Here is an 18,129-nt window from a genome sequence, read left to right on the forward strand (position 1 = left end):
CCCACCTCTTGTCCGTAGTCAGCTGGGATAGGCTCCAGCTTGCCTGCGACCCTGTAGAACAGGATAAAGCGGCTACAGATAATGAGATGGGATGAGATGAGATGCAAGTGGTTCAGGAAGGATTTTGACAAACCGTGAAGGGGGTAATGCAAATATTCGTGTAATTCCATGTTTTGTCCACATGGTGGCAGCAGAGAGTATTAATCTGTGTGTAATCAGTACTGAATCACGACGCTGCTGAGGCTCCCACCGCCTGCATAGAGACAGAGCTGAAGCCCCGCCCGGCTGTGCTCACGGCTTATCGGGTGTTGTATATTCGTCAGCAGCTTAACTTTTAAACTAAATCCGCCTGAAAGCACAGTGGACCTTTTGATTACATAAACAAGCCGGATCTTTGAGCAAACCGTGATTCAGACAACATCATGCAGGGACGCGATCAGACTCCTTCACTGAGCACTAGCCTAGCCACTGCCCGTTAGTTAGCTTGTTACTCCGAAGTAAACGGACTGCTCTTTTTTTTTCTGAGGTAAATTGTACCTCTCTAATCTAGAATGGGTCTCTACTGGTGTGATAAACTGTCTCCTGATACACCGGGCAGTGTATGAAAGGTAGCGAGAAGACGCTGAACTCACGCCGGAACATCTCTCCTTTCTTCGGGCACTCCGAGCAACTCGAGTCCGCGGCTTCGAAAGCGGCCTAAGACAACCGGACGGACTTTTCTCCTTTTCTGCAGACTTCTCCCAGGACTCGTTTTCATTCAGCCGGACGAAAGCAGTCAGGAGAAATGTTTCGAGTCTAACAGAAGTTATTTAATGTGTTTGGTTTTAATACGCGGTTTTAAAACGACAGAATGGCGTCTTATGTGGATAGCAGTTTTCGGCAGGCGATTATGAAGAACCCCAGCGAAAGGACGCAACAGGTAAGAAGCAATAGTGCGTTTTTAGCCGATATTAAACTTTTTTTTTTTTTTAATCGAGTTTATTTCACGCTAACATTACCGGATGGGTTCATTTGTCAAGAAGGATGTTTTTGTGTGGAAGGAAAATGTATTGTTGTTAGCTAACAATCATAACTACCGTTACTTGAGATATCAGATTAAGTTTGTAGACTGTAATATAGCTTAAACTTGTTTATTTTTGTACTTTTTTTCCCCCCCAAACATTTTATTTTGAACAGAGTGAGAAATGCTAGTTAGCTAGCTAATAAGTATTTTTTTTTTTCTTTTTCCACTCTCTCTCTAGCGGTTGAAATGTTCTATTTTAGCTGCGTTACTCACGCGCTGGTTTAATGGCTCGGTCCCAAAAAGCCTCTTATTCCCTATATAAGTGCACTACGTCATGTATGAAATATCGGGCTTCTACGGCCTACCTAGTGCATCTTATTAGTGCAATAAGGATCCGATGTGGATTGAATACACGACCCCAGGGTCAGTGTAACGTAATTGGAGCAGTCTGACATCTGTGTGCGTTTACATTGTAATACTGTAAGAGACCGCAGCATTTTTCTGGGCTTCTTACACGGCCCTTGATTTGAGTTGCAAATTATGGTGTGAGCTCATGGGACAGAAAGAAAGAAGGGGGGAGAAGGGAAAAAAAACCCTGACAAGGCTTTGAGATCATTGTAAATGTAAAAAGGAACTGGACAATACGCCGAATTGTTTAAAGGTACACCAGTCAGTTGTTTTAATGTGAAAAATGATTGTTTTCGCTGAAAAGACTTGGAAAACCTGCTTTCCGTCCACTCCGGAAGTTTTTTTTTTTATATATATATAGCGTCATTTCATAGACACGCCCCCCAAAGTCTCTTCACATCCCCATGATTCATCATTGTGTTGATGGAGCTGTCAGTTGGCTTTCAAGCTGTTGAATTATTTATTTATTGATCTTGAAAGTGAGGTTTGTGTTTGCGAAGAGGGCCATTTTTCACACTTCTTCCCTTAATGCGGCTTTAAATCTCGGCCGCCTGGAAAGTGACGCTAATGCGGAAGTGCTAAAGTCTTGCAGTTCCTCAAATGACCACTTGAGGCAGGCTCCAAAAGCGAGACCCTGATGTTAAAATGTCTCATCTCATCTCATTATCTGTAGCCGCTTTATCCTGTTCTACAGGGTCGCAGGCAAGCTGGAGCCTATCCCGGCTGACTACGGGCGAAAGGCAGCGTACACCCTGGACAAGTCGCCAGGTCATCACAGGGCTGACACATATGGCCCTTTTCCACTACCCTTTTTCAGCTCACTTCAGCCCGACACGGCTCGCGTTTTGACTGTCTAAGAACAGCACGACTCGGCTCGCTTCAGCCCTGCTTAGCACCCAAAACTCGCACGGTTTTGGAGTGGGGCTGAAGCGAGCCAAACCGAGCTGAGTGGGGCTAGGGGCGTGAGGAGACACTCCTCTGTGCACTGATTGGTGAGGAGGAGTGTCCACACACGCCCCGCGAGCACGCTGGGATCTGTAAACACCGTAAACCCGGAAGAAGGAGAATTATGAAGCCTTATGCGCCTCGCCTCATCTATACGCTCTTGCCAGTATCTGTTGGCGTTGTCGGTGACAACAAGCCACAGCACCAAGACCAGCAACACTAACGACTCCATGTCCTCCATGTTTATTGTTTACTATCCGGGTCGTGAGACTACCGCTTAAAAGCTCACTGATGTCACTGTTTGCGCCGCCTAACGACATCACCTGACGTCCACCCACTTTCGCTAACTCCACCCAATGTGTCCACCCACTTCCAGCCAGCACGGTTCAGCGCGGTTGTAGTCGAAATGCAACGCCAACAGCCCCGCTCAGCACGGCACGGCTCAGCCCAACTCAGCCGCGTTGGTAGTGGAAAAGCGGCAATAGACACAGACAACCATTCACACTCACATTCACACCTCCGGTCAATTTAGAGTCACCAGTTAACCTAACCTGCATGTCTTTGGACTGTGGGGGAAACCGGAGCACCCGGAGGAAACCCACGCAAACATGGGGAGAACATGCAAACTCCGCACAGAAAGGCCCTCGCCGGCCAGGGGGCTCGAATCCGGACCTTCTTGCTGTGAGGTGACAGCGCTAACCATTACACCACCGTGCCGCCCATGTTAAAATGTACAACGAAAAAAAGAAATCAAACAAACAAAACCCGGTTTCGGTATTTTAAAGCTAGTTTCCCCCCTTCGTGACAACTGTACGGGGGTGAATTTGATATAATTCGACAGTTTTTAAATTATATTGAGCCAGACTTTTATGCATAATTGGGGCGGGGCTGATCCGAGTGACATCTGGGTTTGTCATGTTAGCCGCACTGCTAGCTGGCATTACCTCAGAAAATACATTTATAGAGTCTTGCCTAAGAGCTTTTCCATGCAAACGCAACTTTTATACACTACCGCACCTGTGAGTTACTTTAATTTGCTTTATTAGCTTTCAGTACTTTTAGCAAGCTTGCTGTTAACCAAGCTAACGCTAGTTATCTAAGCTATCAGAGGGAAATATTATCACTAATGTTTTTATTCACGGTTATTTTATTTTAATTTTTTTGTAAACCTGCTGTTAAAATTATTGTCTATTTTTTATCTTATGGAGCGGCTTCTTTTAGTTTAGCCAGTAGCTTGTTGGCTAGCTTGCATAGATAGCTAGCTTCTTAGCTTCAAGGTTAATGTGTTCCAGCTTCACTATCCCCGCCCCTTTCTCCATTTATGGACGACACGCTGCCAAGATGGCGACGCCCGAAGCCTCCTTATTTAAATCCTATGAGTGACGTCACAGAGGCTTTGTCTGGGGGCAATTCCATGTAAATGTCAACCTCACCATGCAAAAATAAAGCAACATGTAATACATCAAAACCACTCCCAGAGATCTCACCTAGGCCTGTATTTTACAGATGTGAATAAGTTGAACCAATTTGTAACCAACCTAATATGTCACTGTCAGTCTTTCTTTCTTATAATGTAAAACCCAAGCTAAAATCAACTTTGATCATGTACAATTCTATATTATTGCCACAAGCCACAGAAATGTATGCTAAAATCCACAAAACAGCAAAACAATAGCCATCCTAAATATTATTTAAGAACTTTGATAGTTTTAGCTGATATTTAGAGAGTTTTTCAAAGGGTTATGGTGGTTAAATTGCTGATTTTCTAAACATATGCCATGTCTATTTCAGACGCGTCACATCCATAACGGAATTTCGTCACATCCATAACGCTGACTTTTCCTTCCGAAACTCTGCATGAAATACAAAATATTTTAAACAAAGATTTTTTAATATTCACCTTGGACCCCTCTATCAAATGGATATCTCCATTTCGACATTAGGTTTACAATTTCACAGAGTTTGATAAAAATGTACAGTCACCCAAGAAAAGTGATACTTTTTCTGTCACATCCATAACGCATCTTTTATTGGCATTTTCTGGCATGCCCTAGATGTACTATGGGAATTGTTCTTGTTCTATCACTTCTCCAGTATGGTACAGCCTTAAAATATGCAACACCTGTTTAAATACTGGGAGACAATAAAACATGCACTGGGTCATTTGTTGCCATTTTGAGTTCAAGTGTCACGTCCATAACGCTGGAATTGCTCCTGGTCTGTTATGGCCCTTTTCCACTACCCTTTTTCAGCTCGCTTCAGCACACTTCAGCCCGACACGGCTCGCGTTTCGACTACCAAAAACCAGCACGACTCAGCTCGTTTCAGCCCTGCTTAGCCCCTAAAACTCGCACCGTTTTGGAGTGGGGCTGAAGCGAGCCAAGCCGTGCTGAGTGAGGCTGGGGGCGTGAGCAGACACTCCCCTGTGCACTGATTGGTGAGGAGGAGTGTCCTCACATGCCCACACACGCCCCGCGAGCGCGCTGGGATCTGTAAACACCGCAAACCCGGAAGGAGAAGAATTACAAATTACGAGAATTTCTGAAGCCTTATGCGCCTCGCCTCATCTATACGCTCTTGCCAGTATCTGTTGGCGTTGTCGGTGACAACAAGCCACAGCACCAAGACCAGCAACACTAACGACTCCATGTCCTCCATGTTTATTGTTTACTATCCGGGTCGTGAGACTACCACTTAAAAGGTCACTGATGTCACTGTTTGCGCTGCTTAACGACATCACGTGACGTCCACCCACTTTCGCTAACTCCACCCAATGTGTCCACCCACTTCCAGCCAGCACGGTTCAGCGCGGTTGTAGTCGAAATGCAACTCCAACAGCCCCGCTCAGCTCGACTCAGCACGGCACGACTCAGCCGTGTTTGTAGTGGAAAAGCGGCATTATTTTTACAGTCGAATCCTTAAAGGAGAACTGAAGGCAAATTTTTTTTTTTTATGATCAAAATTCTATCTCATTTTGTTAAATATAGGAATGCGTTTCTGACTGCTATAGCAAGTTCTGAGTGTCTGAAATACGCTCTGTAATATCAGTCCATATGTCAAACGAGATTGGCCGAGACCTGTGCGAGACATCGTAGGACGGAAGTAAAACGTACAGCGGAAATCAAAGTGACCGACATCTGCCAACGTCGTCAAAAGATGTGCACACGCTCTTTCGAATGCTGACGTAATCAAGCTGGAAGTTTTCCCTGTGTCTGAAATCGCGCCCTACTCACTATGTAGCGTGGACGCCATTTTGTAGCGCTGTCCGAAACCTGAGCGGGGATTATGTAGGAAATGGCACTCAGTATAATATATTTATCACAAAAATACACGCATGTGTTTATTTTGAAAACCCACCAGCCGCCTGATTGGTCTGGCACGTTTTAATTGTGCGACAGTAATGACGTAAATACCAGCGCGACGGATTCGTCCTTATCCTGTCATCTTTCCAACTCTTCTCTGGTCCACGCTGGTTGGAAGTCGTATGGAATAATCATGTCACGTACGCGAGGGAGGCGGATGTATGTGCAGAAGTATACGGTTTAATAAAGTGCAGAATATATATACACAGGCAAGCAATCCAAAACGGCAGGCGAGATCAAAAACGAGAATACAGGCACAAGGGTCGGTCGAGGCGCAAACAGTACATCAAAAGGCTAAGCGAGGACAAGAACGAGAAACGGGCACAAGGAGCGTGAAACAGGGAATCAAGACAACGGGTAGAAAGGCTCAGTAATGCGTACAGGCGTATCGTGATACTTTGCGATGCAAATGCATCAGAACAGTCCTGAAATAGGCAAACACACAGTTCCTTAATTAAGCTCAGGCGCACCTTGTTCACGGCGCGCACGCAGCCCGAGGCGCGCCTTTAGGTGCACACGACACGCAGGACTGACACGCCATCACTGATGAAGCTGGCAAATCTCAAAATGAATCTAAATTGGAATGACATGGCGATCTGTCAGCTGTGTAAACGCTTTTCAAAATGGCTGCGCTGACACTTCATGTTTGAAGTCTCGCACAAGTCTCACGCGGATAAGCGACGCCTGCCGTGGACCAAACGAACCACATTCAACATGGCTAAAAACCGAAAAGGCTGATAAGTGTAATGTAATATGCCAATACAAGTCACGGTATATGGTTAATAAAACGAAAACGTAATTGGATAACGTGTTAAGAAATAAAAATGACTTCAGTTCCCCTTTAAATCTGATTCATGTTCGGTACCAGCAGCTCTGACGGTCGTTCCAGTTGCACAAATGGCGACACTGTGTAAGGAGACGTTCGACACGTTTTGTTAAAGAAATCTCCAGTTCAAGTGCAAAAGTCTTCTGCGGTTTCTGCATCACATAAGCATTTTTATTCCTTACTAACTTTGGGAGAATGATTTATAATTTGTTTATAATGTAAGATGTAATTTGCTTCATAGACCTTCTACAACAGGGGTGGGCAATTATTTTTTCCATGGGGCCACGTGAGAAACAGGAAAATTTTGTGGAGGGCCGGACCAAAAGGCTGAACTAAATTCTGCATAATATTAATTGTATTTCTTTATATAAAGCAATAAATAACATTGTTTTTACAAGCTGCTAAGATTGGTAAGAGTCTGGAAAAAACGAGGTTGCCTTACAAAAAATGTAATTTATTCAGTCAAATTTCCCAAAACGATGGTTAACAAAATGTGAACGTTTGTACTTTTTTTTTTCAGTCACATTCACCCCAAAACACAATAAAGGCATCACAATATTGTCTTTCTACTCCAAATATCAAGCAAGATGCATCATATTATAATAATGATGCCCACATTTGTAGTCTAATCACCTCATTTGGTGTTTTTTATTTGTTCAGCGAGAGAAATCTAGTCTCTGTTGGTCTTTAACGAGTGCATCAGAGTCAGGTTGAATGTCTGAGGCGGAGATGCGAAGCACAGCTGACAGATGATCATCAGTCGATTCGGTGTAGGAATCAGATCTACAGATCGGCTCGGGCTCCGGCGCCTGCTGGTGACGTCACACTAATGCCGCTTTTCCACTACAAACGCGGCTGAGTCGGGCTGAGCCGTGCCGTGCTGAGTCGAGCTGAGCGGGGCTGTTGGAGTTGCATTTCGACTACAACCGTGCTGGCTGGAAGTGGGTGGACACATTGGGTGGAGTTAGCGAAAGTGGGTGGACGTCACGTGATGTCGTTAAGCAGCGCAAACAGTGACATCAGTGAGCTTTTAAGCGGTAGTCTCACGACCCGGATAGTAAACAATAAACATGGAGGACATGGAGTCGTTAGTGTTGCTGGTCTTGGTGCTGTGGCTTGTTGTCACCGACAACGCCAACAGATACTGGCAAGAGCGTATAGATGAGGCGAGGCGCATAAGGCTTCAGAAATTCTCGTAATTCTTCTTCCGGGTTTACAGATCCCAGCGTGCTCGTGGGGCGTGTGTGGGCATGTGAGGACACTCCTCCTCACCAATCAGTGCACAGGGGAGTGTCTGCTCACGCCCCCAGCCTCACTCGGCTCGCTTTGGCTCACTTCAGCCCCACTCCAAAACGGTGCGAGTTTTAGGGGCTAAGCAGGGCTGAAGCGAGCTGAGTCGTGCTGGTTTTTGGTAGTCGAAACGCGAGCCGTGTCGGGCTGAAGCGAGCTGAAAAAGGGTAGTGGAAAAGGGCCATATGTGATTGGCTGGACCGTTTGAAGGATGATGTACAAGTTTGTGGTTGGTCTGGACAAATTACGGAAGTGGTTATCGCGGGATTAGGTTTCGTGGGATTTCGTGTCACGCGCGTTGCGTTTTTGTTGAACACAACTTCAAAATAAAAGCACTGCACATTCAGTCCATGCATGAGGTGAAATTAGAAAATACGTTTATTTTGTAATTTCTAATTAACCTTAGGCGGGCCGGTCAGAATGAATCAAAGGGCCGGATGTGGCCCGCGGGCCGGAAAATGCCCAGGTCCGTTCTACAACATTAAAGGGTCAAAAAAAGAAATTAGACGTCTAATGATAAATTTCGTGTTTGATATGGGCAGACTGCATAATAATGGAGGATGTCGGAAGTAGGATAATGTGGTGATTATATGGTGAGGTATGACAAGCATGTAAACTGTCATTTTTATCTTTCCTCTGAAAATGGAGCTTCCTCTTTATTTTGAATCGGGACGGGTGATCGGGGTTTCACGGCAGTGCAAAAAAAAAAAAAACAACCCAAGGTGGTTTTCTTCGTGGCTCTGGTCAGCAGCAGGTAGGAACTTGTTGGCATTCCCGGTAAGTTCCAGCGCCGACAGCCAACAATTTAACCCTTGTGTGTTTTGTTTGAAGAAGTAGACGAAAACACCTGTTCGGCTTATGACTTTGGGAATGTTTTTGGGGGAAAGGAAAGCACAATAATCAGCTTTTGGAAAAACCGGTGTCAGCGCTGCTTTGAAGTTCTTTCTCGAAGCATTTGAGTTTTGTCTAACAGCACCGGAGTTAAATCGACCAAAAGACCGGACTGGAACCGTTCAAAGGCGTCGTGACTGACTGACTGACTGAACAGCCGAGTCCAGTTTGAAAGTCTTCAACAAGGTGTCGAGAGCAGCGTGGAGCAGGGTTCAACAGCTTTGTGTCAAACTTTTTGTCAAAACATAGTGATTTATTGTGCAGTTTTCCCCAGCAGGCAAGTCATATGATCTGCACAAGACCCAAGCCAACTCATAACTGCACGTTTTCTTCTAGCCCTTAGTGCTTCCCTTCATTTTAATATAAAACAAACACGGATAAGCAGAAACGTTTCCAAGGAGTACGAGAAAATGAATGCGTCGTAGATCAGGCCTAGAATTTCATATTTTTTTTTTCACCAGCCAGCCGGACTAGTTACCTTCCAAAGTAACTCGCCAAACAGAAAATCAACTCGCCAAAATTTGTTCATGTATGAATTTTACTTCTGTCAAAAATAACAGAGTAGTTACCATTGTTCATGACTAACGTGCATTTATTTCAAGACCCGCGTATTTTGATACTGTTGTTAAATACATAAATGAGCAGGCTTTCGTCTAAACGGGGGAACAGGGGCGCTGCGCCCTCTTACTCTCGGCGTGCGCCCCTTTACCGACTCCGTGAAAACATCCCAGCAACACTGTGACAATGTGTCTGATCATCAAATACGTTATAATTGCTCCAAAAATATTCCAATCATAGTAGATACACCGCCAGACGGTGCAAAAACAATCCGAATTGGCGTTTTCCAGACTGAGGCGCCATGTTGTTTAGTTGTTTACTTGTCGCGGCTGCTCTCGCGAGATTTGACATGGGTTACATACAAGGTCAGCTGACTTGTAGAGCGAGATTTCTCGAGACTGAATGACCTTTCACCCACCGGCCTGGGAGCTTTTGACAGAAGTAGTTCGCGAGTTGTTTTTGACGACGCTTGGGCATTTAAAGATGTCATCCCGCGGCACGAAGCGGAAGAAGATTACTTCTTTTTTTTCAATGTTGACAGACAATTTGTTACAATTTCCCTCTCAGATAGCCTCAGAATGTCCCATTGGAGCATTTTTCAAAGGCTTTGCACAGCGGGGGGGACAACCGGCACACCCCCCCCCCCCCCCCCCCCCGCTTTGCTCCCTCGCCATGGTGAGCGCCCTCATACTAAATTTTTCTAGAAAAAACCCTGAATGAGAACAACACAGAGCACCATAATATCTCATCTCATTATCTGTAGCCGCTTTATCCTGTTCTACAGGGTCGCTGGAGCCTATCCTAGCTGACTACGGGCGAAAGGCGGGGTACACCCTGGACAAGTCGCCAGGTCATCACAGGGCTGACACATAGACACAGACAACCATTCACACTCACATTCACACCTACGGTCAATTTAGAGTCACCAGTTAACCTAACCTGCATGTCTTTGGACTGTGGGGGAAACCGGAGCACCCGGAGGAAACCCACGCGGACACGGGGAGAACATGCAAACTCCACACAGAAAGGCCCTCGCCGGCCACGGGACTCGAACCCGGACCGTCTTGCTGTGAGGCGACAGTGCTAACCACTACACCACCGTGCCACCTCCATAATATATCAACAAATAATAATGTATTGGAAAACTTGGTGTATGAGTATTGAAAACAAATATACTTACTATCATGACTATCGCACCCAAAATATGTCCGACATGCTTTCTGTATTTAACCATTTATAAGAGAGAAAGCATTCGGAGCTTCATATTGACTAGGAATCACCTTGAAAAAATTAATTATTCCATAAAAACAGGGCTTTGAACCGGAATTTTTTTCCTATTGGTTCGTTCCGAACAGAAACGGAATTTTAACGTTTCCGGTTTTGGGTTCCACCATTAAATAGACGTTCCCGAACCGGTTAGAACAAAAAAATTTCGTTCCCGGAACGGTTAATTACGTTCCCTGTCAGCTGTTTAACAAATGGCTATAAAATTATGTCTCTGTCTCATCCAGCTTAAGCCAAATGTAGGCTAATTCTATTACAACCTTCATTAAATAAGACAAGAAATAATTCAAAACAATTATTTCAAATGTTGGCGATTTGGATTCTCAGTATGTCTTCCCATCTACACAAACAGAAAAAGTGCCAAAAATGAAAGATAATTCGTTTAGTGTGTTACCAAAGGCTAGTCAGGCCCTATAGAGGGCTACCGCATGACGTCACCGCGCCGCGAGATTTTGTTAGGCGCCATATTGGAAGTACACATCTATGCAAGTACATACATACATAAACTACAGCTGAAATGTAGCCAGGGCCGGTTCTGCCCTAATCTGGACCCGGGTGCAACATCGCGCAAACCCCCCCCCCCCCCCAAAAAAAAAAACACCAGTCTAAATCAGGACAACCATCATATAACTATAAACATTTTAGATCAACTATTTTAACTAAATGGGCTATAATAAATCGGGCTGCCTCAGAAAAGTAACCATTCAATGACGCAACTGAAAGCCTGCAGCCACGGCGGGCTGCCTCAGAAAACTAACCATTTGTCCTACCTTAAAACTCGTTTTGTATTTTCGACCCGCCGTTTATTTTCTTTCCTTTTCTGAAAACCCGATTTGTGTCCAGACATTTTGTTCTGCTACCAATGAACTAACTCGTCAGGTCTCGTCTCTCGAGCGCGCGATGATTCCCGTGGGAAGGGCAATAACTGATACATTTTTACAAACAGCCAATAGGGAGGTTGCATCGTTCAGGTTCTTCTTTGCTCAGACACTCAGTAATGGAGACGTGATGGCAGTCCACCTTCCCGCTCTCTCCATTCAGTCAGCGAACGTCACACAGGAAGTGAACCCCAGCGGGTCATAGAAACTTGCGCAGGAGAAGAATGACTATTTGTAGGCTACAGAAACTTTGAGGAACGAAATAAAAACCGGTATTAACCGGTTACCATTATTTTTAATAAGCGTTTCTGTTCCGGAACATAAAAAATAATAAAGTTTCTGGTTTCGTTTCTGTTCCATGTGAAATAGAAAAAGTTCCCGGTTTTCGTTTTCGTTCCTTGAACCGGTTCAAAGCCCTGCATAAAAATCATCTCGCAGCCAAGGCCTACCCTGCTCCCACGTTTGCTTATAAGTCCTTTGTCATTTCTCCTTCTCGTACGCTTTATCGGTCGCTTTGTCCCCGTCTCTGGCGGTTTCTGTACACCTTTCAGAAAATTCCACATCACAATGTAGCTTTGGTAGATGTAGACGACAAAAACACGTGTTTAAATGGGCGATCATGTGGCCACATCTATTGAACTTGATACCGTGATTACCGCGATATTCAACGAGATGCGTTATATGCATGCGCAGTAGTGAAAAAACCGACATCCTGACTCGTACGCGATATGATTCGGGATTCTTCTGTATTTTCCGTCCTTCCGACGAACACAGACACGGCACACGCTTAATATGTGACGGCTTTAGTTGACGGTGTGTCTGAATCTTCGCTTCATATGTATATTTTTATTTTCAACTAGCCAGCCAGGCTGGCTAGTGACAGGAATTACCCGCCAAATGACAAATTAAGTCGCCTCGGGCAACCGGACCACCGCAAATTTTGAGCCGTGTAGATGGTCCACTAGACATGAACCCATAGGTGTAAACGCACAACATGTATGTCCAAATCCCCTTCAGCTGTTCCGAGCCTAAAAGTAGCTTGGTTGCAAGGACCTCGAGGAGGCCTCGGCTTGTTTTTCGATGGCCTAATGGTTAGAGAAGCAGCTTTGAGACTAAAAGGGTCACTGGTTCGATTCCCTGGAGCAGCAGGAAGAGCCGATGTGCCCTTGAGCAACTCCTAGCCGCTCTGGGATGCGTTGTACGTTATGCTGGATAACAGCGTTTGCTCAAAGCCATTAATGTAACTTAGTTATAAGTTGGAAGGTTAGGTTGATGGATGTGAAGGGCATATTCACGCGCTTGCTCACTCTCGTCAGTCGGAGCGACAGGAGTCAACCGTGGGCGTCCGTGGGCTCGTGTATGCGTAAGAGGGCGGATAGCGTGACTTATTCAGCATGAGGTGCCTTTTAAGTCTCTCGGAGGAAGAGCGTTTTAGGCTTCCTGCTTGTTTAGGTGTTTTACGATCAGGCTGCCTGGCTAAACCAGGGAGAAAAATGAAGGGGAAAAATGCGTTGGCACATCTTTCTGTCTTTGGTACTTTTTCCACATTCGGAGCCCCTTATTCCGTAAATGGAGTAATTTTCACAGCACTGATTTCTAGCAAGATTAGAATTAGCAAGACGAGCGTGTGTAAAAGAAATAAATGGGAAATATTGCTTGAAATGAATTAATCTCTTTTTTTTTTTTCTTCTCTTTCTCGGTCTTTCTTTTTACTTTGGCATAGAAAGTGCAGCTGTGCCTCTGCCTCGTCTTGCTAAACTCCGCGAGACGAGTTGCTGCACAGTTCTGGCCCGCAGCATTTCTATTTTGCACACAGTCTTGCACCCACACGCACGCACACTTCCGCCGCGTGTGGTCAGAACGTTCAGATCGAACTGTCTGCCGAAACTGTTTGCTCTCAGAAGCAGAAACCTGCAGCGAGGCCTTTCATACGCTTATTTTTTGTTCTCTACACCGCACTGCAGGCATATCAGTGTGTGTATCTGTTGAAATGATGCGTGTCTGTGCTGTTTTTTTTTTTTTTTTTTTTATTAGGGCTTTGTTTTCAGTGTATTCTTAAGAAGATAGCAGTGGGGGTGAGATAATATTCTTTCAACCCGTAAACCGCATTGCTTCATGGAAATGTGAGTGATTTGATGGAGATTGAAACAAGTAGAAGAGAAGAACAAACACTGCTGAGTGTTGTTTCATCGTCCTCCAGGAAAGTATGACGACAAAAAAAAAAAGACCACGGATAGCTCAGGGGTGTATTTTGCTTGTCCCAGGCCAATTTCTCCACCCTCTTTGTCTGTCCACTTGATCCCGAGGTGATATCTGAATCACATCCAGTTTGCCTCTGTATCAGTTTCCTAACACGGACAAACGTTTACGAGCAAATGCGTTTCTGGGCGTGTGAACGTGTGCAGGGATAGAGGTGAAGCATTTGATGGTATTTCCTGTCGAATGACTCCACGCTGACGAAGCCGTCGCCGGAGGAAACAGGAAAAGCGTCTTTGGGGGGAGAAACGCAGAAGCAAAGAAAGGGCTTGGAGAACAATTGTTTGAAACCTCAAGCACTGAGGCGATGATTGATTTTATTTATTATTTTTCCTTGCCTCAGGACAACAGGCTTTCATCTAAACGGGGGAACAGGGGCGCTGCGCCCTCTTACTCTCGGCGTGCGCCCCCTTACCGACTCTGTGAAAACATCCCAGCAACACTACGCGACAACGTGTCTGATCATCAAATACATTATAATTGCTCCAAAAATATTCCAGTCATAGTAGATACACCGCCAGACGGTGCAAAAACAATCCGAATTGGCGTTTTCCAGACTGAGGCGCCATGTTTACTTGTCGCGGCTGCTCTCGCGAGATTTGACATGGGTTACATACAAGGTCAGCTGACTTGTAGAGCGAGATTTCTCGAGACTGAATGACCTTTCACCCACCGGCGCGGGAGCTTTTGACAGAAGTAGTTCGCGAGTTGTTTTTGTTGACACTTGGGCATTTAAAGATGTCATCCCGCGGCACGAAGCGGAAGAAAGCCAAAGACTGTCCGGGGCCAAATAAAAAAAAAAAAAAAAAAAAAGTGTGTTTCCGGTAACCCGACCGATCGAGAATTTCCGCGTCGAAATTGCCGACTGTAAAGTTATTACAAATTTCCCTCGATATTTTAGTGTAAGCGGCGTTAGTTTGCCATAATTTTTTGTTTCAACGCATTCAAGTTGTGAAAGAAACGATAAAAAGTAAAATGTTTCGCCACTTCTATCAGCCCTCCTGCATAAACTGAGCCGAGCCGCCATTTTGAATCCTCATTCAAGGCTGTAATGCAAATTGCTTCCTTTTCAGTATACAAGTGCACTTCCATGGCAGGGAAAAACACTACATTTTGCCGCCTATGTAGTCCCCTATTTATACAAATAGGAGTCATTCAGGATTCAGCCATGTTTTTGCTCGACCCAAGTTCTACAGTAGGCTCGGCGAGGCCGTCTGCTTTTAATGGAAGTAGCCTAGGATGTTATTTTCATGTTATTTCTTGATAAGGTGTTTTCACGTTATTACATGAAAATATCATGAAATATCGCTTCCGTAGATCATAACTCGAACTCTCGCGATATATATATATTTTTTTATTCGTTTAAAGATTTAAAACACTTATTTTATGATGTGTGGTATAAAGGATTCTGTGCCAGAATACTATTTTGTAAGATGTTTACTTGTGTTAATTTTTTCGAACAAAATTTAAAAAAAGAAAAAAAAACACTTTCCTACCTACCGACCTTATTTTAGTATTTCATGTTACCGGAAACTTTTTTTTTTTTTTGGCCTTACTTCTTTCTTTTTCAATGTTGACAGACAATTTGTTACAATTTCCCTCTCAGATAGCCTCAATGTCCCATTGGAGCATTTTTCAAAGGCTTTGCACGGCGGGGGGGGGGGGCAACCGGCACCATCCCCCGCTCCCTCGCCATGGTGAGCGCCCTCATACTAAATTTTTCTAGAAAAAACCCTGGGACAACAGTAGTTTCTTATATAAAATCCTGTCTGACTAAATAAATAAAAGGCCCATTATTAGCGTGCACAGTACCATAAGGCCTGCTGTGGTGTACCTTTTATCATCAAGTATCCCATTTGTATTTGATGCCTCAGGGACTGAATTTTCCAGTGACGAGACCTTTCTTCCGAAGGATCCTCCGACTAGAGCGTGTACACTTTTTGTGTTCATTTCTGCAGAGATGAACACATGCACACGTAGGAAGTATTGCGTCAAAGCATGCGTACTTTTGCTCTCGCAATCAGGACGATGATTTAATGCCTTCAGGAAGTGGCAATCTTGATGTATCGATTGAGCAGGCCACGAGAGAGCTGTACGTGTTTTCTCGTTCGTCCAAGTAGAGGGTGTTGGCGATATGACCGGAATATCATATCGCGATCCGGGAAGGTGTTTCTACAAATGCAGGATGTGTAGCATTCAGGGCTTTGAACCGGTTCAAGGAACGAAAACGAAAACCGGGAACTTTTTCTATTTCACATGGAACAGAAACGAAACCAGAAACTTTATTATTTTTTATGTTCCGGAACAGAAACGCTTATTAAAAATAATGGTAACCGGTTAATACCGGTTTTTATTTCGTTCCTCAAAGTTTCTGTAGCCTACAAATAGTCATTCTTCTCCTGTGCAAGTTTCTATGACCCGCTGGGGTTCACTTCCTGTGTGACGTTCGCTGATTGAATGGAGAGCGCGGGAAGGTGGACTACTAGTGAGTAATTGCATTACTGAGTGTCTGAGCAAAGAAGAGCCTGAACGTTGCAACCTCCCTATTGGCTGTTTGTAAAAATGTATAAATTGTTGCCCTTCCCACGGGAATCATCGCGGGCTCGAGAGACGAGACCTGACGAGTTAGTTCGTTGGTAGCAGAACAAAATGTCTGGACACAAATCGGGTTTTCAGAAAAGGAAAGAAAATAAACGGAGGGTCGAAAATACAAAAAAGGAGGCAGAAAATGCAAAACGAGTTTTAAGGTAGGACAAATGGTTACTTTTCTGAGGCAGCCCGCCGTGGCTGCCTGCAGGCTTATTTATTATAGCCCATTTAGTTAAAATAGTTGATCTAAAATGTTTATAGTTATGTGATGGTTGTCCTGATTTAGACTGGTGTTTTTTTGGGGGGGTGCGCGATGTTGCACCCGGGTCCAGATTAGGGCAGAACCGGCCCTGGCTACATTTCAGCTGTAGTTTATGAATGTATGTCAGGCTTTTAGGCAGGATTTTTTTTTAGGGAGTCTAACTTTTTTGCAGGTGTCACTGTATGTGGCGAGGTGTAGCGGCGCGTTGAGCGCCGCTGGCACGAGTGTTTTAGGGGGTTCCGGGGGTACTCCCCCGGAAAATTTTGAAATTTCTAATGCTCTCAAATGCTATTTCCTTCATTTTGACAGCAAATTTTGAGCAATACCGAAAATACATACATATTTTTGAGAATTATGTAAAAATGTTAAAGAAAATGTATTCAAAATACATGTAGGTATAACAGATTGGTAATACAATATCAACTTTGGGAACACCAAAACAAAATACACTGCAAACTGCGTATATTTTTAATGAATATTATTATTAAAATGGGTATATTTCTGGGATTTTTTGAGCTGGAGTTGCATATTAAGCATGACAAATTAGCTATAAAGCTTTCTGATCGCAGAATACTACATAAATAAAGCTTGTTGTAGGTGTGTTTGTCTCAGTCAGTAGTGCACCTATTGCAATTGCATTACATGTGACAACCAACCCCGAACACAGTGTGACAACCAACCCCGGCTGACCAGTTTTGCTTTCAAAGCCGCTAGCGTCCAAAGATTTAGTATAACAAAGAAAAAAAAACACAGGAAATATGGCTAAGTCTTCAAACATTATAATGGTATTCGTTTTTTATTTATTTATAACGAGGGCTCTCACAACTTTGAAATTAGTGCAGCCATAGAAACGCGTGTTTCTGTAGCTCTGCGGCGGGTGCCTATATTTTGTACTCTGGGCTCGTGCTGTTGCTATGGTAACCCTGGGCGTCTTCGGGAAAGACAGCTGTCAAAGCGAGACTTCTGAAATTTCCAAAATGGCGGTGTCAACAAAGCTTGTAGATCCTCGGAAAGCTCAGACTCGGCGATTTTTTAACATATTCAGCTAAGTTACCGGACATAACACGGGCGGAAATATTAGGGCGTCTTTAGGGCGTCGTACTAAAAAGTAGGGCGTCCAATTTCTTGTTTTTTTCAGTACAGGGCGTCGAAAAGACGCCCAGACGCCCCTCTATCTAAAAGCCTGATGTATGTACTTGCATAGATGTGTACTTCCAATATGGCGCCTAACAAAATCTCGCGGTGCGGTGACGTCATGCGGTAGCCCTCTATAGTGCCTGACTAGCCTTTGGTAACACACTAAACGAATTATCTTTCATTTTTGGCACTTTTTCTGTTTGTGTAGATGGGAAGACATACTGAGAATCCAAATCACCAACATTTGAAATAATTGTTTTGAATTATTTCTTGTCTTATTTAATGAAGGTTGTAATAGAATTAGCCTACATTTGGCTTAAGCTGGATGAGACAGAGACATAATTTTATAGCCATTTGTTAAACAGCTGACAGGGAACGTAATTAACCGTTCCGGGAACGAAATTTTTTTTGTTCTAACCGGTTCGGGAACGTCTATTTAA

The 18,129-nt window shown here is 44.2% G+C and overlaps 1 protein-coding gene across 1 annotated transcript in view; it reads left to right on the plus strand.

Annotated features, from left to right (window-relative positions):
* Positions 1 to 243: 243 nt before the first annotated feature.
* rapgef2a (Rap guanine nucleotide exchange factor 2a) overlaps positions 244 to 18,129 on the plus strand; it is a 149,972-nt gene continuing 132,086 nt past the window's right edge. The window contains exon 1 of the mRNA XM_060916582.1: positions 244 to 919. Coding sequence (XP_060772565.1) covers positions 851 to 919 — 69 coding nt within the window. The 5' untranslated portion in view covers positions 244 to 850. The remainder of the gene's footprint in view (positions 920 to 18,129) is intronic.

The sequence above is a fragment of the Neoarius graeffei genome, chromosome 3, assembly GCF_027579695.1.
Source record: "Neoarius graeffei isolate fNeoGra1 chromosome 3, fNeoGra1.pri, whole genome shotgun sequence".
Classification (NCBI taxonomy): Eukaryota; Metazoa; Chordata; class Actinopteri; order Siluriformes; family Ariidae; genus Neoarius; species Neoarius graeffei.